The sequence below is a fragment of the Sciurus carolinensis genome, chromosome 9 (genome assembly GCF_902686445.1).
Source record: "Sciurus carolinensis chromosome 9, mSciCar1.2, whole genome shotgun sequence".
NCBI lineage: Eukaryota > Metazoa > Chordata > Mammalia > Rodentia > Sciuridae > Sciurus > Sciurus carolinensis.
The window spans coordinates 96,092,715-96,116,431 of record NC_062221.1 but is presented as its reverse complement, the minus strand read 5'-3'; the positions used below and the strand labels follow the sequence as shown (position 1 = coordinate 96,116,431).

The 23,717-nt window shown below is 37.3% G+C and overlaps 1 protein-coding gene across 1 annotated transcript in view; it reads left to right on the top strand.

The window, feature by feature from the left end:
- Crybg3 (crystallin beta-gamma domain containing 3) overlaps positions 1-23,717 on the top strand; it is a 101,201-nt gene that overhangs the window by 73,485 nt on the left and 3,999 nt on the right. Inside the window, 3 exon segments of the mRNA XM_047564213.1 lie at positions 3,082-3,208; positions 16,273-16,412; positions 20,028-20,151. Of these exon segments, the coding sequence (XP_047420169.1) occupies positions 3,082-3,208; positions 16,273-16,412; positions 20,028-20,151 (391 nt within the window).

The following is a 23,717-nucleotide window of genomic DNA, read 5'->3' as shown; positions in this document are numbered from 1 at the left end:
AATGTTTATGTTTATCATATAGCATAATAGAATGCTATCAAAGATAGCTGATTTTGTCCATGTAAGACATATTATTCCCATTTTTTTTTTTACTTTGTTATTTGCATTTCACGGATGAAAAAACCAGATTCAGTTAGGGTTAGTTAGCCAAAGTCACACACCAAATAAATATCAGACCCAGAATTGCTTTGGTAGTTTTTTTCCCCCCCTTACCCGTGAATCCTATTATTCTCCTAGCTAAAGTGACATATTAAGTCTTCTCACATATATATGAAACTATGTTATGCTCAAGGCTGAAATATATTCCCTTAATTTTTTATTATAGTAAAATATACATAACACAAAACTTACCATTTTAACCAAAGTGTACAGTTCAGCAATATCTCTGTGTCAAATATCTACTGAGTAACCCATTAAAATATCTCTATTCATCCTTCCTTCTTTCCTGATCCAGTAGAGACCGAGTCCCCCAATCACCCTCTGTTTTACTGTCTTGTTTCTGGTGTTTATCACAAACTAATCACAGCCCAGTTATTGTCCCAAAATCCAGTTTAATATTTTTCTAATTTTTAATCCCTACAGTCATTCTCTAGTACCAGTGAGATCATACCATCAACTAGTTTCATTTTCTCCATTCTTTCCATTCTATTCTTATATTGTTTTCTTGTCCACCACTCCCCACCACCTTTCAACATTAGTTGGCCATTTGTATTCTGCCTTACCCTCTATACCAGCAGTTGGCATTTTTTTTTTTTTTTTCTGTAAAGGGCCAAATAGTAAATGTTTTCAGCTTTGTGGGCTGAGCGGTCTCTGCCTCAGTTCTTAGTAGTACCACTGTAACAAAGGTGCAACCATGGGTTATACAGCAGTGAATAGACCCAGCTGTGCTCTGGTGAAACAGTGCTTATGCATAGAAATTTGAATTGTATGTAACACTTACATGCCATGGAATAGTCTTCTTTAAATTTTAAAACCACTTACAAATGTGAGTACTACTCTCAGCTTATGGGCTGCATGAAAACAGACACCTGGGCAGATTTGGCATAGACTGTAGTTTGCTGACCCCTGCTCTATATCAAAGATTGTAGGTCTCTGGTAAATGAAGCCAGCAAATGTTATTTGTTCAGTCTGTACACTAATAAAAACTTCTTCCCAACAGTACTTAGGTTTAGGATATATTATTTCAGAAGAGCCCGTTTTCCGTTGAATCTTTTTAAAAAGCCGAAGATTCAAAGACTTTGAGAAAGCTTTCACCTTTGGCTGTCATTGCTGATGTCAAGTCGGGGGAGTGTGTGCTTCCCAGGGTACCCTAGCCATCATCATTTCCCCCTTTTTTCAACCCGGTACACTACTTACTTGCATGACCTGCCTGTCCTCCTGCAGGTATATAACTTTGTGAACGACCCCTGCTCAATTCTACTTCAAATATATCATTTAAGTTCAACCCAAACCATTCCCTTTGTTAAGATTCACCCTAATTCAAGCAGTCTTTTCCCTCTCATATTTCCTATGTCTCTTCTGCTCTGAACCTCCCCATATTTTTTTATCTTCCAAATAAGAAATGTTTTACACTATTAAAACACATAAAGTAACTAATGATTATATAGATTATCTGCAACAGTTTAGTAAGAAAGAAAAATAGGTACTAAGGACCTGAAATAATTTTGTTACCATTATTTGACTTGAGTTTCTTCTCCATTAAGATGAAAAAGAATATTCTGGAAGATATATTTATTTTCATTTTCTCATGAAAAGAAGCTTTGAAATCTGTATCGGAGGAAGATCTTTTTCTCCTGACACTGAAATCTAGGACAAATTAGCCCACATGTTTCTATATATGTAGAAAATATACAACTATAACTTAGTAAAAGAAATTGAGAATCATGGAGATTGTGTGAGCACCTAGCCTGCATGAGACCTGGATTTAAGCTCAGTTCTACTACTTCCCAGCTATTTTACTTTGGAAAAATTGGGTCATTTCTCTGAATCTGTTTCCTCAGCTGTAAAGGAAGGATAATGATAGTACCTATCCCAAAAGATTTTAAAAGACAAAAGGAATATGCAGGAAGGATGTAGCTCCATGTCTAGCACATTGAAAACCTTTGATAAATGTTGATAAATGTTATAGAAATGTTTAATACATAGATGCCATGACAATAAGTTATATTATCAGAGCATTTCTATGGTAATCCAAAATGCACATGGTCTAGATTTAGTATATAGTTGGTGATCTTAAAATACAGGGCTAGAACTTAAACATACCCAAACTAAGTTATTAATAACCAATTAATTTTTCCCTTAGGCCACTTCTTTTCAAAAAACCATGTGTTAATTAAGGTTTTGGTTAGTGTTGTATTGAAGATAACTCACTATCAAGTATTCTCTTTTTTTTTTTTTTTGCATTACTGGGGATTGAACCCAGGGCCTTGTGCTTACAAGGCAAGCACTCTACCAGCTGAGCTATATCCCCAGTCCCCTATTCTCTAGCATTTTTTTTTAAATTTCCATTAGCTATTCTATATATACGTGACAGATTTTATATACTCTCTTGGGATTTTATTTGTCTAGCTTCTGTATTCATCCAGGCTGAATATAAGCTTATCATTAAAGATACAGAAAATTATTTTACCCAAAAAGAACTTCTAGTTTGTTCAAGTACATAATCATCACCATAATTTGATCCTAGGGATTTGTACCTGAAAGCACTAAATGAAGACTCTGTTTACTGCAAAGCAGATGTCTCATTTCAAATTTTAGCTCTGTCAAGTAATAGATGGAAGGTAGATCTTGGGTAAATTAACTAACCTTTCTAATACTTGGTTTTCTTGCCTGTAAAAATTAGGATATGTTCTAACTCAAAAAATAAGGACACATTGAAAAAATATATGTAAAATTCCTAGCCTCATGTCTGGCACATGGTAAGCAATCCATAAATAATAGTGGCAGAAGTTTTATTAGCTTGTGCTGGTTAACATGACAACTTCTGTGTCCTGTCTCTACCCCAGTTTCCACAACGTGAGGATGAGTCCACAGTGCTGACTGAATATAATTTGACGGAATGTCTCACTGCTTGTTTTATAGCTGGCTCCTGTATTACCAAGAGGGCATTTTTTATAATCAGTGTGTGTTGGAAGAAGGCCTATATGCTGACCTTACTTCCTGTGGCTGTCTAACATCTACAGTCAAATCCCTCAAGCCCATTGACTATGTAAGTACTTTGCTGAATGCATAATTATAAGAATCACCTTCTTGTTCAGTTTAATTGTAAGTAGGGTGCTTGAGAGACCTGAATTTGAGCCCATTTCCATCACTTCCCATCTGTGTAACCTTAGGCAAATTGCTTCATCTCTCTGAAACTCAGCTTCCTCACCTGTAAAGGAAGGACAGTAAAAATACCTACCTTAAGGGATCATCAGAAGAACTAAATAAAATAGTGTGCATGAACAGCTTAGCTCCTTGAATAATAGATGATAATATGAAGTTGGAAGAAATGTTATAGGAAGAAATAACAAGATATGAATAATTGTTGATTATAAAATTGAGGTTCACTCATGAAATTTAAGCAAAATGTGATTGGTATTTTCCTTTTCTTTAAGCAGAAGAGTAAAACTCAAAAACTAGACTAATATAAATCTCAGGTTAGTACTTTAATCAGTTTGAATGACATTCACAAAGTTTCTTATTTTCTCATCTATAACAAATTATAGTTCATAAGGCCATTGGAATAGTAAATATGTTATTACAATGTCTAGTACATAGTGAACACTCACTTCAGTTAATTCAACATTAGCTCTTAGTACCATAGTTATTGTTTAAGCTACTTAAATATAAAAATATTTATATTATTCTATCAGATAAGTCATGTGCAACTTGCTATTCAGGTTTCCAATTACATTAAGGCATGGGTCACCACTTGTTATTGATTTCAAACCTTTGGTGGAACCAGGGCTTTTCTGCCCAGTGTGTGCAGAATTATCTGATTCATCTTGGAAGCCCACATTTATAGAGCAAATAGAGTCTCCTTTTCAACAAATTTATTCAGAATTTTAAATGTGAGAAAAACAGGACCAACCACTCCAACACTTCTGGTCCCAAGAGGAAGCAGGAAGGATCCAGGGCATTTTCAAACTAAATCTGATGATGATCTTGGGACATGTCTGATCCATACTTGCAGTTCACACAGAGCTGACTGTAAGCACTAAATAATAGTGGGTATGACTCAGACCTTTTGGCCAGAGCTGATTCCAGGGAGACTGGCCATACTCTCATTCTTTGATCTCAACCTAAGCAATGTCATCCTATTTCATGAGGCATTCCTGGATAGAGTATTTTTGGTATCAGGCTAAGAATAGCAACTTAGCCGAGGAATAAGAATTAAAATAAAGTCCTTGGTCTTTCTCATTGGCCCAGTAGTTACCACCTTGATGTTCACTATCAGAGGAAATCTGACTTAAAAAATAAAAAGAATGTGATCTGTCAGTGTCTGTAGATTTCAATAAAGTTAAAAAGGCATAGTCCACATTTTCTGGGAAAAGAATTTACTTAGCATCTTATAGTAGCTGGATCAATAGACAGATCCTTACTTGTTATGAACTCTAAAAGCAAAAGATATAGCTCTAAATATAAAAGTACCATCTTGAAAGGATTTTGTAGGATTCTTAATTAAGTGAACTAAATTAAATTTCTAGGAAAGGCAATTTAGAAACCGGGTCAAAATTAATGAGTATTACTATTTTCCTTTGAAGAGTTAAAACTGTTTTACATTTAGGAAGTGTAAAATGAGTAATTAAACCTGGGAGTGAGAGTTACAGAGAGAAATGCTTATATGTAAGTTGTGTGTAATTGCATGCCCCTAAATTTGGTCCTCTGGAATCTTGGCAGTGCAGATAAAGGTGCCTCTTGGGAAGGACATTCAGTTATGTAAGGGCAGCATGTTAGTTTTCTTAATGCTTTTTCCTGGTATATTTTAAGTCTTTGAAAGGTTTTGTTGAAGATTAGTGAGGGCAACAGATTTGGGGTTGAATGAGTTTGAAGTAAGGTTGGGCATCTTAGCAAAGACCTGAAGATTGACCTCAAAGTGGCTTCACTAGTTTGCATTACCTTGGTGAAGTCAACTATCCTTTACCCAGAAGGCCCTGAAGAGTTGACCAGATCCAGGGAGACTGATGTGTAAACCAGAAGGCTAATTTAGTAATTTGTACTAAGTGGATTCTAATGATTGGAAAGCTTGAATAGTCTGATCTATGCATTTCTCTGCCTCTGTGGAAGAACATGGGAAACTGAAGTAGCCATCATAAGCTTATTGAACATAGATTTGGGTAAAATCTAATTTCATAACCTTGAAATTAGCTTACATTCCCCACCAAAGAAATGTTTCCCACTTCCCAAGCCCCAATTGCATATATCCTCTAGCTTTTGTATCTACTTTCCCTGGGCACTGAAGGACACTCTTTGCCTCTTCTGCTTCTCTGATCTCTTCCAATCCTCTGCCCACTGTATTTTCACTTAGGAATTCATATGCCTTTTTCTATAGATTTGTTAATTCCACTGCCTATGCCATGACCCAGTGTGATTCTGAATTCATTTTCAGAAATGTTTCTGTCCAGTTGAGTATGTATAAGTTAATTCATTGATTTTGCTTTAAATAGTTAAAACTGAAGATTCTGAGGATGTTGCCTGCTGTCAACATTACCAGACATGCTATGACTTAGTGTTTAGTGTCATAATGGTTTAAAATTAAGGAGTTTTAAGACTTCATCTTCATACAAGATCAGTATGTTTTGCAAATGAAAGTTTGCTCCAGGCCAACGTCTATAGCTGCAGATGGATGTTACTGTCTAGAGGTCCCTGGATGCATAATTTGCATTGTTGCGATAATTTCACAGTCAAAAGAGCTGGGGATCTTGTTTATAGTTCTGTTTCTTACTAATGTGACCTTGGGCAAATCTCTTAGTTTATCTGAGCCTCAGTGTATCTGTAAATAAAGCATTGTAATGGGTATTTTCAAACCTCTACAACTTCTACTTCTGCTGCTTATGAGTATCATAGTCAGATTTCTGATTGGACATGAGAAAGAATCTATCTAGCCCTAGGTTTCTCATGTTCCAAAGAAATAATATTGTATATTAGCTTTCACAGCATTCTCCAGAATGCTGGTGGTTTGTAGCAGCGTATGTTTATTTTTCATTCTTTGTTCCAGCAACTTGCTGGACAGTTGGCTTGGCTTCCATTCAAGGCTATTAGTTGTTTTTAGGTTCTTTTGTTACACATTTTGGGGGCCAGGTGAGGGAGCATCTCTGATTGGGGACATGCCTATTTTTATGACAGAAAGAGGAAGAGAGACCCCCAAATTCGGAAGCTTCTGCTCAGTTACAGTATCATTTGTCCATTTGCATTATGTTCTCAAAGCAAAGTCATAAGACCAAGCCCTGATATCAATGGGGACAGGGGAGCAAACTCTTCTACCCTACTCCCTGGGCAGTAGGGAAGTTGACAGTAAAGAGATTCAAAGAATAATGCAATCTACCATAGATGTATTAAATTCATAGACATGTTTTCTATTACCAGGTTTTAGAGGAAATCAGAGATGATGAAATTTTAATAATTGTTGTATATTCTTTCTGCCTTTGTAAGAGTGCTATCTTGCTTTAAAAAAGAAAAAGAAAAAGATCGTTGAGATTAATTTTTAGTGAAAGCTCCAGGGTGGTTTGGAGGCTGTCAGATGAAGTGTATGGTAGACAACCAGAGGACTCTACCTCAGAATATGGTCCATAATCCCGTCAGAATTCATTTAGAATTATAAGATCATCAGTTAATTTTATATTGAGAAATTTGATGAATCTATGTAAGCATATGAGAAAAATAACACCAAATGAAGTGGCCTAGTGTTGAAAGTGAACCATCAAGGTTTTCATCAGGATCTTTGTAAGAAATGATTATATTACTGGGAAATTATGCCAAGGATTATACAACTAAGTATGAATTTCAAACCATTGGGGAGTGGGTTTCTACTGGTTTATTTCTCGTTAAGGTTTTCAACCAGCCTTGTTTTGATAACTAACTGTGCTTAATAGCAGTTACAAGAAGATCTTTTAAGATGAAAGGGATTGAATATTAGGTCTCCTGAAGCGTACGTGTTTTGTTGGGTCTGAAACCAAAGCCTTCTATATTTAGCATTAATCATACTGTGTGTAAAAGAGCAACATGATGACAAAAGGCCAAAGGTGAAAATTAGGTTCCAGGAAAGAAAAACAGAACTGATTAGTAACTGAGGAAAAGGAAGTTGAAAGGTTTTCTACATTTCTTTGACAGAAGAAAAATATATCAAGTGGCTGAATTCTTTATGTACATATTATGAATGTTGCACAGTGACAATAATACTGAATATGCATTTCATATCTATTTATTCAACCTAAAATATTAAGCACTATCATGTACCAAATTTTGTGCTAACTACTTAATAGAAAATTAAAGGAGAATTACATAGTGTAGTGAACTCATTGTCATCAAATTCAGATGTTTTCTTCTTCCTGGACCCTCAGTATAGAAGTGTCCAAAGATCCATTCTTGGCCCTTTCTTTCCTGCACCTAGAAATTTCTGTTATCATAACTTCAGTTCTCACCTCTGTCCCTCTGTCAATTCACATGATTTCCAGATCTATAGAGTGAGCAGGAAGTCTGCTATTCCCTGAGCCCCATTGCTAGATTCCAAGTGGGTCTTTCTCAACAGGTTCTAGCAGTATCCCATTTTCCCTTTTAAATGTATTCATCTTTTATTCCCTATTTCTGTTGAAATACAGTGCTATTACGTACTCCATCATCTGCTCAAAAAACTAGTATTCATCTTTGATTCTACCTTCTTTATGATTTCTAACACACAATTAGTAGCTAAGCATTGGATAGAGATGGAGGGATGTGTATGTCTATATTATGCCTTAACATCTCCCTTTCATCTCCTTTCCATTATCTTAAGCTCAGAGCTTTATTCTGTCCCAAACTATTGTTATGGTCACTTCACTAATTTTATTCCTTTGGGCCCTTTCTTCTTCAGTTCTTTCAGTTTGCAGCTTTAGGAATGTAACCTTCTGATAAAGTCTGGACTCTGAGGTCAGGTCCAGCCTACTTTTTCCAATATTATTACTCATTCTCCTTCATGTTTCCTATTCACAACGCTACCTCCCAATGCCTCGCTTCAACTATCTCTATTTTTTGTTGGTTATGTGGAAACATAAAACATACTTTTTCTTTCCCCTATTTTAATGCTTTAAGATCTAACTTAGGACTGGGGTTGAAGCTCAGTGGTAGAGTGCTTGCCTCGCCACATGTGAAGCCCTGGATTCGATTCTTAGCATCACATATAAATAAATAAAGGCCCATCTACAACTACAAAAATATTTTTTAGAAGAAGAAAGATCTAACTTAAAGGACCTTTCAGGATCCTTGTTTCCTGAAGTGATAGTTATCTGCCCTGAATATTCTTTCAGTGCATCTCAAGATGCTTTTCACTTTCTACCTTTTATCACAACTACAGAACCTATAAAGTCATTGAGGGCAAGATCTATATTTATTTGGAGCTTTAAATTCTGTCATCCTCTGGTCACCACTGCTTAGCACATAAAGATATCAAGAAACCATTATGTCATAAGTACACTAAATAAGCTAATTCATTCATGCCTAAAAATATGCATGCAGTACTTATATAAAGTTTGTTCTTCTACTTCAGTTCTTTCCATGAGAGAGGCTGTACTTTGAACTTGTCATGAACTTGGATCTTACCTCCTAAAAATGTTCTGCTGGTAGGTAGCTTTGGAAGTTGAAGGAAGATGGAAAAACTATTGTTGTTTTTTTTTTTTTTTAAACAATTTGCAGCTGCCAGCTATTAGTGAAATGCTTTAAAGTCAAACTGGATATTAAAAGAATAATGGGTACAAATATAAATGAGAGTAGGAAACCTGAGCAACTGTTGATTGATCCAAGGAGGAGGTGAATGCTTCAAACTACAATGTAAGACATAATAAATATTGGCCCAATACTGTGTTGGGTAACCTACTTTTATTGTGTTTCCATGGGAGCAATCATCTGCACATTGCTTCTCTGATGTCTCTATGGTGGTTTGGCATGAAGATTTGACCTTCTTTGAAGTAATAATCCTGTCTTGGCAGCTATAAGCAGACAGAGCCAAAAAAAACATAACAAGAGACTGTAGAAAACCTGCATATGAAATTATGACTGTGATGATATAAATGATCTTAAGAGGTATAATAAGAGTTAATAAGAGTGATTCATTCTCTGCAAGAGTACTGAATAAAAGACAGAGCCACAAATAGAGGAAGACTTTAAAATCCAGCCCTAGAGCAAAAGGATCCTATGAGTTTATAAAGAATAGAAGAATTTGGTTGACATTAAACTAAACTGAACCCATATATTGTCAAAAGTACTGTTTTATGCATTGTGAACATGAAGACCAACATAAACCCACAGTGAACATCCTGCTGCTAAGGAGATAGTTGAAGCAGTTCCTTTAAATTCAGGGAGAAGACAAAGATTTCTGCTATCACTGCCTGTATTCAACAGTACTCTGTAGTCCTGGACGGTTTCATAAGATTAAAACAAAAAACAAAAAGAAAAGTATAGAGGAAGAAACAAAACTGTCAAGAGCATCTCCAAATAAATTATTAGGGTTAACGTGCATACTTACAGTAGCTAGATTTAAGAAAAGTAGCAGTTAAACTATAGGGTACATAGGAATAAACCTAATACAAGACAATAAGTCCTTTCTGAAGCAAATTTTAAAAGCTGTATCACAAGGACATAAAAGATGGAGTGAGATTATTTTTTTACAAGAAAAGAGTCAATAATTGCAAAGTTATGGTTTCCCCCAAATTAATCCATTGCCAAAGTGTTTACAACTTTTTGTCTATTTTGGTGATGGGGGTGGATAAAGCATGACAACCTTATCCTAAAATTAATTTGGAAAAGAATGGGTCCAAAATCCCCAAAATAATTTTCAGGAATAACAGGTAGGATTACTTATCCTACCAAATGCATAGTCATTATGCAACAGTAATAATTAAGGTATTGGATACCAGAGCAAGAGAAGACCTGTGAAACAGTGGAATAGGGTAGGTAGCATAGAAACTGACCTACATAATAATAAAATGTGGATGATGACACAAATTGCCTTACAATATAGCTATTATGAACTGTTAAATAAATGGTGTTGGTACAATTGATTCTTTACATGGGAAAAACAATAGAACATTATTGTACTCTTAAACACAACCTAAATATTGAAAGCAAACTTTATAACTTAGAGGAAAATACAGGAAACCATCCTAATGATCTTGAAGTAGGATCGATTTCTTTAAACACAAAAAGCATTGGTCAGTAAGAAAAAGCATAGTAGTTTCCTGTTGCTACTTGTCCTAATTCATTTTCTGTTCCTATAACTGAACACCTCAGACTTGGTAATTTATATAAAAAAAAAGTTTATTGGCTTATGGTTCTTCTGAAGGACAGGAAGCACAAGATACAGACACATATGTTAAGTTGTCCTTGCTGGTGGGGACCCTGCAGAGCTCCAAGGCAGCATATAGAATCACCTGGGGAGTGGAACTAAGCTTCCTACCTCAGGACTCGCCTCCTCCTCTTCTAAAGCCACAATACTATTGGTTTAGGGCCCCACCTTTACGGTTTTATTTCACTTTAATCACCTTCAAACACTGTAGTTGGATTGTGGTGCAAAGAGGGCACTTATATTTTACTATTCTTTGTGTGTTTCATTTAAAATTTTGATATAAGCTGGGTGCAGCGGCACACACCTGTACCACAGCGGCTGGGGAGGCTGAGATGGGAGAATCACAAGTTCAGAGCCAGCCTCAGCAACATAGGAAGGCCCTACACAACTCAGCAGGACCCTATCTCTAAATAAAATACAGAAAAGGGCTGGGGACATGGCTTGGTGGTTAAGCGAGTCTGGGTTCAATCCCTGGTACCAAAAAAAAAAAAAAAAAAAAAAAATTTAATACAAAAATTTTATATATTTTTGGTTTACAATGATTTATTGTCTATTTGACCAAGAACTAGAAGAGAGAGGAGTTCATTCAGTGGCTCCCAACACAAGTAATAAATGTTTAAGGAGATGGAAATACTAATAACCCTGATTTGCTCATTGTACCTCATATATATCTATTGAATTATCACAGTGTACACCATAAATAGGTATATATTATTTGTCAATTAAAAATAAATACTGATACAAATGAAGTAAAAGTAAGATGTAATACTTCTGGATCTTGAGAACATGGTCATAACTGTGCTACTTAATATTTTTGAAATATATTACAGTATTTTTTAAAAAGAATAAAAGCTAGTTAAGAAAGATAGCTCTATTTTGAAACTGATTTTCTGAACCAAATGAAAGACTCTGTAAGAAGGATTATAGTTCCTTGTGAAGAGTTTGCTTTGGTGTCTGACAGCCTTTGAGTCAAGTCCTACCTCCACCATTAATAATCATTACCTGAGTGACCCTGCTGGGCATGTTTCTAAAATGGAATTAAATGAGCCAGTGCATATGAAACCTGTAGCACATAAGTGCTTAATAATATTGTAACAGCTCACAGACAATGGTTAATTCATATTTTTGTGCAACACTTAAGATTTTTGATGGCCTATAGGCATTTATAGGACATTGTTTAAATATAACCAACCTTGACAAGTCAAGATTGGAGTCTTGGAGATTTTTGAACCTTCTATTAAATTAGTATCATTTTAAATAACTTTTTGGCAGCACAGTTTGGTAATTCTTTGGAATTGAACAATATTCAAGGTATACATTATGGGTTAATTTCCTTTAATTCAGTACCGTTGCACTTGGTATTTTAGCCTTGGTTCATCTAAAAATTGGGATGAAATAAAATTGTTGACTGTAAAATATTTGTTAAATAAAAATATTAAATTTAGAGCTTAACCATTTAACATAATTCTGGGGGATTGTCAACACCTTTCCCATACAAATAGTGATTTGAAACCCAAAGAACTATACTTGCTAAAGTACAAGTCTTAGTTTAAGTCTTAGTAGTTACTTGGATTTAAAATTTTTATCTAGTTATATTGAAGATGTGTTCATATAAATGTAGTCCTTTCTAGCCGAGGACTTGTACCAGGGTCTCAGAGCTTCAAATTGAGATGGTAGACACATTTGTTCAGCCAGTGGGGAGGTGAAGGTAAAAAAAAAAAAAAAAAAAAAAAAAAAGTATTCCAGATATTTACCAGCTTAGTGTAGCATCACACCTGCCAATTGGAAATATTCTGCATTATAAAATTATTGGTACTTAGAACATTTCAGGATAGTAGCATGGGGCCATTGTGCCCAGATTCAAACACCAGCTCTTTCACTCACTGTGAGACCCACGTCTTGATGCTTCATCTGCAAAGCTGGTTAACATTAGTAGCTATACTAAAGGTAAATTGTAAGGATTAAATGAGTGAAGACAGTTCTACCAGTCTGAATGTATTTTGAGATTTGGAACTGTTCAAATATTACACAGGAATGAGGTATATAAGAAAACACCCTCAGCACAGTTCTGGCAAGAACCACATAACTAAATGCATAGCTACACAGATTGGATAAATATTATAAACAGCCTTCTATTTATTCAGGTCAAGTTTTGTTGTCAAGTGAATTAGGAAAAAAATAGTTTTAGAGCTTTTTGGAGGAAGGGAAGAAAGGCAAGGCACCTGGACAGGCAGGGGTCACACCAAGAGTCACCACAGGTAGATGTGTGCACAGAGGTCAGCTGAAATGCTTTATAAAAAGCCTGAGAATGAGGATGTTGAAAACCATCCAGCAGTAAGTCAGGGGCTTACCTGTGGATTTGATTGTCTCCTCATTTTCAGTCACCTTCAGTGTATTCTGTGAGCTGTTGGGATACTTCCATTTTTGTTTCACAGGTAGCAGGAGGGTGCCTAATCTCCCCTGTGATCGCTCAGTGTCTCAGTGACAGTAATGAGCTTCTGTTCCTGCCCAATCAGTAATGGTTACTGAGCGAAAGAGCAGTGCTCCGGGCAGCTTTTTCACCCCGGGCTTACTGTCTCGCTGCACAGCGATTGTCATATTCTTTTCCAGTGTCACCCCGTCTCTAGTGCACTATCTAGAACCTTGGCACTACTTGTATGTGGATTTTTAAATTTAAGTTAAATGACATGAATTGAGTCCCTTGGTCCCATGAGCCCTCTTTTGAGCACTCATACTCACACATGACCAGTGGCAGCCATAGTGGGAAGTACAGATACACACCATTTCTGTGACTACAGAAAGTTGTAGTGGACAGTGCTTAAGACCTCTGGTCAGAAAGCAGCCTTAGCCACGTAAGGTCAAGAGAAAATCACATTTTCCTATTTTCAGTGGAAATATCTCAACATCTTTTTCCTTTTCCTGTCTTGACTTTTATTTCAGAGGGAGTCTAGTTCATCCCTTCCAGTGTGATTCTTTCCCTTATTGACCAGTTCCAGCAAGTGGTTCTGAATGGAAGGGAAGCAGTGAATTGGACTTCTCATTCCTTCTCTGGAACCTTCCTTCCTTTCGATTCATTGTGACTTTCCACTGTACCGCTGAGCATGTTCTTAGGTCACTACCCTTTTCCCCTTCTCTATCAAATTTCTTCTAAAAATAGTCTGTACACCTTGTCTGCGATTTCTCACCATTCGCTCCTCAGTCCCAACAGCCCGTTTCACCCTCAGTACTGACACACCACTGAGACAGATCTCATAAAGGTCGCCATCCTCCTCGATTGCCAAACCCAGACAGCTTTACTGCAGTCACTCCCTTTCCCGGCATTGCTGGAGGTGGTGTGTTGTGGGACCATTCTTCCCTATTACTTTCTTTCCCCTTTACTGATGTAATGTAAAGGGCTCTCTTTGGGCTCCCCTTTTCTGGGTCCTTTGTTTAGCCACCTTCCCTCACCACCCAGCTGTGTCTGTCAGCACAATTCTGTCCTGTTTCCATTCTCACACCCAGAACTTCAGTCATTATCCAGCTTCTTGAGAGTTTCTGAACTTCCCTCTACGCCTGGTCGTTTCCCCGCTGAACTCCACACCAAAGGGTCCAGTGTATGTTGGACATCTCTGTTAAGCTTAGCCTGCCTCTTACCTTACCATGGAGACCTCCAGGTCTAAACATAAATTTTTAGCTCCTAGGTAAGTTTTTGCTCCTAATTTTCTCATAAAGGACAGAATACACCACCATGCTCCCAGCCACAGCATTCCACCTCTTTTTCTTCACCGACTCCTTGCATTTCTTTGCAAGTCTGCTCTGTCATTCAGCGGGTGGGGGGTCTTCCTTCTTCCTAACCTTCCTTCTGTCCCCCATTGCAGGTCTGCATTTCAGGTCCAGTTCTCTTTTTCTTCGGCCTCCAATATTCAGCAGTCTCCTGGAGCTGTAACAGGATTCCCTACTCTTTTCTTCATTTATATTGGTGCCAGATAAGTTTCCCAAGGACCATTTTAAGAAAAACCCACAGACACACACACAGACAATGCAAACATATGCATAAAAATTGACAAATTAAACCTTGAAATAAATAATATATTCCCATGATTCAAAAATCAAAAAGTACCAAAAGACATTCAGTGAAAAACCGTGCTCCCACTCTTTCCACTTGTGCCCTTTGTCTTCCCCGTTGCTGTCCTCCCAGTAGGTGGCCACAGATATTGGTTTTGTACTTTTTAGAAATATTTCGATGTATATACAAGTATATATATATATATGTGTGTATGTGTGTGTGTGCATAAGTTTTCCTTTACTACAAAACTTTAGCATATAAACTATGCTATTTTACACTGTTCCTCACTTTGTCTTTGAAGAACATATCTTGGTTATCATTCCCTAACAAGATCCTGATTCCTTTTTGCAGCTATGTAGGATTCCTCTGTGAATTACCATAATTTATTCAATTATGGGCATTAAAATGGTTCCCCATCCTTCGATAGCCCAAACAACGCTGCAAAGAGTAATACTTTCATAATTCATTTTGCTCCAGTTGCAAGTATATCTTCAGGTCACTTGTAAGTTTCAGTTGTTTTTTGAGGGTTTATTTAATGTTATTTGACCCAACCATAGTCCCTCTGCTAGTGTACTGCTTCTCATTTACCAAGTTAAAGATACTTCAGTCCGTTCAAAAGCCTTCGAGGACTTTCCCTGGCAGCAATCTGCACCTGCTCCGTTGCTGTATGGGGGAGGCAGGCAACACAATACACAATAACACAGTGTAAGTACCTCACACTATTTCCTGTCAGACTCAGTATTCTAACTAAATGGTTCTGCTCGTGGCTCATCTAACATATCCATGCATTTCGGTCTCCCTTGCTTTGCAGAGTGCCTTCCCTCTCTTCTCTCTCAGCCTTCCAAATTCCTTCCAAACTGAGCTCACATACCACCACATCCATAAAGCTTCCTTGATACTTTCTCCCTTCTGCTGAAAATAATCTAGATTTCTAATGATTACTCTTAGGGTGTGTGTGTGTGTGTGTGTGTGTGTGTGTGTGTGTGACCCTGGATTACATTAATGATGTCTGTAAATCTCAAATTTAGCTGCTAGGCAGTAATGCCCCCAAATCAAGGATGATGCCTTGTTTTATTTCTCCTCCCTTCAAAGTTTCTTGGGATGGTGACTTGCGTATACTAATGAAGGAAAAGGAACAGTATTGATTCTGTTATTGTCTGAGATGATGAGTTGAGGGAATACTTAATTATAATGGAGAAATCTCCTCTGTTCCTGTGCCTTCTAGCTATTTTTTAAATTGATTACCTTTTATCTCCCTCCTAAGAATGTAACAGCAGAGGACCATAAAGTCCTCCATTCTGAGTGACTGCTTCTGTGGTATTTTGGGAAATGAAGCTGCCATTCCATTCAACATTTATTCTGTTGCCACCTAAAAGTATTGGCATCAACAGTATTGTGTGGTCCATCCATGTTATACTACCACAAGACCTTAATATGTAATTTGGAACTAGGTTTAACATTTAATCGTGTCCATTTTTTGAGTTAGGAAGATTACTAACAACTTCAACTTTAATTTATAATAGTGAATAAAAATTATAATAGAAGCTAATCTCTTCAGTGTGGTCTTAACTGTACTGTCTTTAGAGGGTAGAGCAGTAAATTCCATCCATTTGGGAATATGATGGATGCAAGGTACCCTGCCTTCAGGTCGGGGTGTTACTGAGGTGTGGCTATTCCATATGATAATGCTCTCTCTTTTTTGGGCTGTTAGATTTTTGAAGAACCCTCCATCAGCCTTTTTGCTCTGGAACATTGTGAGGGAAGAGAGTTACATCTTGAAGAGGCTGTGAACTCTGTTTTGAACAAGGACCTGCACTTCTATACCCAGTCTGTGTGGGTAAAAAGTGGACTGTAAGTATGAGAAAAGAACTTGGTCTGATTAGGTCACTGTTTTAGGACAGTGTTCATGGCTGGTTTTTCTCTGGTGCTGTTTTGGTCTGATGATATTCTTTCTCCTTTTATTTCTTAATGTAGTAATAGTAGTTTCTGTTTAAATAAGAGAAGACTGCTGTGTCCCATAAGTAGTAGTAGCTTGCAGTGGTCTGGGGAAGAGCCTGTTGGGAGAGAAGGGGTGCCCTCTTGTCAGAGCATGTGTCATGGAGCAGGTGGATCAGATGATTTTCCCTGATTGAACTCACTTTCTTCTCAGGAGAAATTTCACTAACAACTTTCACTGTGAATATCATTGCCTGCATCATGCAAGTGACTGTTTGCAAGACTAAGATTGTTTCATTATGTTTTGACTTGACAGCATGTTTATTCTAGAGTAGGTCCCTCCAGGTTACTCATTTACATGTTGTTTCAGTTAGCTTTTTCATTGCTGTGACCAAAATACACAAAAAGAACAACTTAGAAGAGGAAAAGTTTATCTGGGGTTGAGTTTCAGAGTTCTCAGCCCTTAGACAGCTGACTCCATTGCTCTGAACTGAAGGTGAGGCAACACATCATGGAAGAAGGGCCCAGCAGAGGAAACCTGCTCAGCTCATAGTGGGTTCTGGAAGCAGAGAGATGAAGGAGGGTCCACCGGAGGAACAGCTCTTCCAGGGCATGCCTCCTCCTGCCATGTCCCAGCTGCTATAGCTACCATCCATCTGTTCAAATGAGGGTATACTGATTAGGTTACAGCTCTCGTAATTCAATCATTTTACCTCTGAATATTCCTGCATTAACAGGAGCTTTGGGAGGACACCTCTTATAGCCAGACCATAACACATGTGGAACCCACCAGTTGACCTAGCCCCCGCCTACCAGTGTTTTAGTTCACTTAGGTTATTAGTCAGGGTGGATCCAAGATGATAAGGCCTGCACTTTTATAATTTGGGAAGCTGCCTTTAGGAAAAGAAACTAAAAATTATTATTACAGAAATTAGGTATGAACTTGCATATTTAAAACAAAAATTGTGAGAAGTCTGCAAGTGAATAGCCCTGAAGTTGAAGCTCCCTCGGCTTCCAGGAAAATCTGCTTCTCAGGCCATTTCTGAAGAGTGTGGCATATAAGCCTGCCTCTGATCTGCACTGCTAATATTTTCACACCAGAAGTCAACTGAAAAACATACAGCCCTTGATGGCTAATATAAAAATGGCCATTTTTATTCCTTATGGCCTTTAAATTGTATTATAATCAACTCTGTTTAAATATCCAGGGATAGTCAACAAGACAGCCAAGAATATGAACTGAAAATTAAGCCAACTATTACAGTAAATGGCTTTTATATTAGTCACATGTATAACAGTTTTAATTTTCTTCTGTAGAGCATTTTGCATGGTTTAGTGTCTATTAAAATGAGTTGATTTACTGTATCCAAGCAAAAGATTCCACAATATCATTTACCAATTAACAAAGTACATTTGAACTGAATTTTACATTACTACCATATAGAACTTTCATACCATTTTTATACATTTTTTTATGTTCCTAAACGAAATTGATATTTAATTCACCACTGAATTTTCTCACATTATATTTTTACTCTTTTTCTGGAAAACTGTGGTGTTTTACCTTGACATTCTTATCTATTCTCTTTGACTTGTAATCTACCTATTATTCCAGATTCTCTATAAGAGAATTGGTATATAAAAATAGTGAAGGCTGGCTAAAGGTTTTCCTAGGCTAAAAATGACTTATAGGATACCATTTAATGCACAGAGCCACCTACCCTCAGTGTCAACTTCTTTTTTTTAACCCCCATGTTATGTCATATCTGTGATCTAGGGTGGTAATGAGGGCCATGTTTTAATGCATCATCCCACACAGCCTTTCCACCTGTGGAATTCATTAAGATCAAGATATAATTAGTTACAGTTACTTAAAATCTTGCTTAGATTTTATAACTGAAAGTATTCTGCCCATTTAAAGAATCTGTGCGGTGGAGAGGTGGTTAAGCCTCTCTCTGGTCATGCTAACTTGACTTTGCCCCCTAGCATGGTGGTTTAGATTTGTATAGATAAGAAGAGTTTGAAGAATGTTCATGCATCTTGTTCATCTGTCCATAATCTAGTCAGGTCTGATCCCAGTTGTGGGAACAGGATGGACTTTTTCCTAATAATGTTCAGTGTTAAGTCAGTAACCTCCACCCAAGCTTTCATTGTTTTAATAGATCAGGCTTTCCTCAGTTCCTTCCTTCTGCCCACACTTGATACACAAATTGATGCCTCTTCCTGCACTAACCAAGGCACATGTCCCTAAAGAGTACGGCCCCTTCTAAGTTAAAAACTTTTTCACCTGGAAATTGAAGGATTGACAACAATGCCATAGTGGCAATCCTGTATTAGTCAGCTTTCCATCACTATACTGAAAGAAATACCTGAGACAATTAATTCAGAAAAAAATTTAGTTTGGCTTATGGTTCTGAAGTTCTAGCCCAAAATCAGCAACCCTATTTCTCTGGGCCTCCAGTGAGGCACATATGATATGCAAATCCTTGTTGGAGCAGAACATGGAGCAAAATCACTTATATCATGATCCCAAAAGTAGGAAGAGTAGAGGGCCCAGAGCCCCACAGTCCCCTTTGAGGGCACATCCCCAGTGACCTAAGGACCTCCCATTAGACTCCACCTCCTAAAAGTTCCAACAGGCCACCCTGGGGACCAAACTTTTAGCATGTGACCTTCTTTGGAGATACTCATCAAAGCCCTGAACCTGGATGAACCTGTTCCTGAGAACTAGCCTCTCAAATCAGCAGACTGTCTTTCCTGCTGCTGGTGCTGTGCACCTCATCTCCTACATCCTTTGGTTGAGGAAGGACAGACCCACTTAACTCCAGGTCCATATCCAAATCCAGCAAGGCAGTCACACACTGTCTTACTGAGGAGGATTTGCAAAAGAGATATCCTTGAAGCATAAGGTCGAGAAGGGAGACATCTGTGGATAATTGTAAGTAGTCCTTGGTGGTCTCTGAAATTGTGGAAAAAGATACGTCTGGAGAGGTTTCAGAGAAGCCACCATGAGAGAATGACCAAAAGATGGGAGAGTGTTTTTTCTAGTGGTGGGAGGTTATGGTCTGTCTTTGGATGTTAATGCTGTGATAAAAGTGTTGGCGTTATCAAAGGAATACAGAATTTCAGAGCTGGAGAAACCCTCCTATTCATTTTGGAAGTAAGGAGCCCAGCATAATTGGAAACCAGATCAGCTTCCAGTTTAGTGGACTTTCTCCTAGACTGCCTGTTTTTTTGTTTGTTTGTTTGGATAGGAAATAAAAACATACGATTCTATTTTTTTTTTTTTTTTTATATAATCTACAAACCTAGAAGTTGTGAAGAATGAACTCATGGGGGCTGGGGATATAGCTCAGTTGGTAGAGTGCTTGCCTCGCATGCACAAGGCCCTGGATTCAAGCCCCAACATCAAAAAAAAAAAAAAAAAAATGAACTTACATGAATTATAGCAGATTTTTTGATAATAATAATAGATGTTTGATAGCTTTTTTTGTTTTGTAGTTCCCCACTTTCTTTCCTGCTTTCTTGTAGTTGGATAGCTTATGAAGGATCCAACTTCCTGGGAAGACAAATTCTACTTGATCCTATTGAGATTCCAAATTGGACAGCATTCAGTAGATGGAAAACCATTGGTTCCCTCCGTCCTATGAAGCAGGTAAAGTGCAAAGAAACATAAGATCCAAAATAGCTTGATTTTCTGCCAGACATGTCATGAACACAGCATCTTAAGTACTTAGTTTACATGCAAGAGAGAATGAATTAGTATGCAAAAATTTTATAGATTCTATCCAATTCATAAAATTTTATTTAAGGTCCAAAGTGAATTTTATTTTTGAAAGTTTTAAAAACAAATAAATTATTTGAGGGATATTGATCTGTAGGTTTCTCGTTTTGTTTTCTTGTAATGTCTACCTAGTTTTGGTGTTAGGGTAATACAGCATCTTAAAATTAGTTGAAAAATATTCCCTCTAACTTAGATTTTTGAAAGACTTTGTGTGAGATTGGTATTATTTCTCCCTTTAAGTATTTAATAAAAAATTCACTAGTGAAGCATTCAGTCATTAAATTTTCTTTGATTGAAGTCCATAAATTATAAATTCATTTTACTTAATTGCCACAGTTCTATTCAGATTTTCTATTTTTTAAAATTATTTGTAATTTTGTTTTTAAAGGAATTCCATGTAAGCATTAATTCCAATAAAATTTTCTTTCATAAGGAAAAAAAGACAAAAGTTTTATTGGCCATGTTCACTTTTCATAGAAAAATAAGATGTAAGCTCAGTAGCAAACAATGGACACAAGAATGAACTTTGTTACTATATTAGTTTTACTTTCTTAGTATTTGGATTCTTTTCCTACTTACATAACACTCAGGTTGGATCCTGGCAGTTTAATTAAAATAGTATTTATTGCACACCTACTGCTTGTCAGTCTCCTGTTCAAAAGCTTCCCACTGCACTTAGGATATAATCTTTGCCTTTCAGTATGGCCTTTGTGATCTGACTCCCTCCTGCTTCCCCAACCTCAGTTCTCAGGGATCTCCTCCTCACTCACAGCTGTGCCACATGCACCAGGGTGCGGAATGTTCTCCCACTCAATCTGTAACAAGGCTGTGCTCTTTGTGTAGAATGTTCATTTTTTTGCTTGGCCAACTCTTAATCACCCCTCTGAATTCAGTGTGTCAGGTCCTCACAGATGTCACCCCACCTCTCTCCCAGTCTAAATGAGAACCCTAAAAGGCCTGGTTCCGTCTTTGCAGGGCACTGTATGTCATTTATGACCCCACAGGTACTGCTGGATTGGGCTCTTACCATTCTACTGGAAACCCAGTCAGGGCAGTGGTTACGTGTATTTTGCTTATTTCTCCATCTCAGTGCCTGTCACTATGTATAGCACCTTGTATACAGAGCTTAAGGGCTGTTTATTCAGTAGACAAAACAACTGAATACATGGATTAATGAATGTTAAAAGTCATGTTATAAGACATCCTTATATCTTCCATTATATATAACATGATTTCTGCCTTGGTACAGTTTACATGTTTATAATTTACTTTTACACTTTTGTTGGGTAAAACATGCCCAACTCAAAGCAATAACATGTATGACAGTGTATGATCACCAAAAGCCACATGTAGTACCTTGATCAGAGAAGTATCAATAAGTGGAGGTCTGGTGGGGAAGTCTCAGGGAAGGTGGAAAACCCAAGTGAGGCTGTCAGGGGTGTGATGGTGAGTAGATGTGCCATCAACTCTCTAATCTCTTAGAAACATTTATTCAATTGATTCTGACAACAGTTCAGTTGCCCCCATTTTCTACATGGCAAAATAAGGCTCAGAGAAGACTAGTAATCCACATGTCAGAACCAAAATTTGACCCCAAATCTATGATGTTCTAAAATTAGTGTTCTTTTTTTTTTTTTTCTTTCTGTTCGGGTGCTGGGGATTGAATCCAGAGGCTCTCTACCACTGAGCTACATCCCCCAACCTAAAATTAGTGTTCTTAAGCAACCATACTCTTACTTTCCTCCAGTAAGATCAGCATTTGCAGTGCTACTGGATAGTCCAAAGTGCTGAGGCAGCCCCTCAAGTGAGGATCTGACACAATGTTAAGTAGAAGAGTTAACCCAGGTTTTCTTCTCTTGTCATTCACTTCATACGCACCGTGCCTGTTTCCACTGCTCTTGGGTTCTCTTGGTTCAACTCCTAGCTCTGCCATTTGTAAGCAGTGTGACTTTGATGAATCACTCCATTTCTTGATGAAACAGTGATCACACTGCTTACATCTCATTGTGAGGATTAAATAACACAAAGAGCCTCACACATCTGGTTCACATTGCTATGATAAAACATTCATTTCTAAGTTATTGTCTGCTCTGTCCTGGAGCAAGCCATAGATGCCTTTCTGAGGGTTAGTGAAACACTAGTGGCTTTCCTGGTATAACCAACGATGGCTAATCTCACTGGGAAGCCAAAGGAAAAAGCAAGGTAGGGCTGGGGAGATAGCTCAGTCGGTAGAGTGCTTGCCTTGCAAGCACAAGGCCCTGGGTTCGATTCCCAGCACCCAAAAAAAAAAAAAAAAAAAGCAAGGTAGATGTGGAAATTGTTTACTTTTACCAACTGCATAATCATGTGAATCCTGTTTTTAACATGTTAGTAGGCAAGTTCTAACACAATGTTTTCCTCATATTTGAATAGTACTTTCATGCTGGGGAAGGTGGTTGATTCCTCAGGGTCCTGAGATAAAGAATAATTAAAGCAATAGCCTCTGATTCTACAAGGAAGTTATTTGACAATAAGAGTAATCCTCTTGCATTGTACTTTAGGAACTATCTGATCAAGTTCTGATTAAACATTTAATTTCAAAAAACTTTAATATTTTTCCTACTATTTATTTAGGTCACAGCTTTAAAACCAAGCAAAAGGATTCTGGGTCTCTAAAAGTAGTAATTTGGGGACTATATTTAACTTTTTTGTAAGGATATTTGTATGGCTGTAGTTCATATTAGAAACTCAGGAATAATTAAAATGTGATCCTCTTTGAGGTTGGGAATTAGGAAGTCACTAAGGTACTTATAATGCATATCAGTGTTTTTAAGTATAATTACAGAGGAGTCAGACTACACATGTGTTAATAAGGGTAATTAGTACCTTGCTTGATTTAATTGATTAAACTGTGATGCTTAGTCCTAAAGTAATTGGAATTCTGTCATCTGTGAAGGTCATACCTGTTTTCTTACATGGACAAGGTAATGAAACTGTAATAAAGATATACTAAAGCTTCTAGAATTAATAATAGCTGCACTGGGAGACCAGGCTGAATTATAAAAATTTAAGTACATTCTGGCTGCAGCATGAATGTACAAGTAGTGGTCCAAAACATTTGAAATGCTTTGCTGAGCAGAGGTCATGTTCACTTGCTTTAAATGACCGGATAATTTATCCTTATATTTGCTAATTTAAGTGCTCAGAATATTTATTTTTTGAGGAATGCTAAACATGATAGCAATTTACCAAAATTCAACTGGCTTAATGTTGATGTATCAAAAGTTTCCAAAACAGAATAGTCACTGGTGGTCTTACCATAATACCATGTTGCACTTACCTAGCACTTAAATTTCTCAGAGTGAAAGTGCTCTCTTACTAACTACTAAACCATTTATTATTACTTAGCCAAAGTTCTAACTGGGATACCAACACTTGACCACAGGAGAGAATGTTGA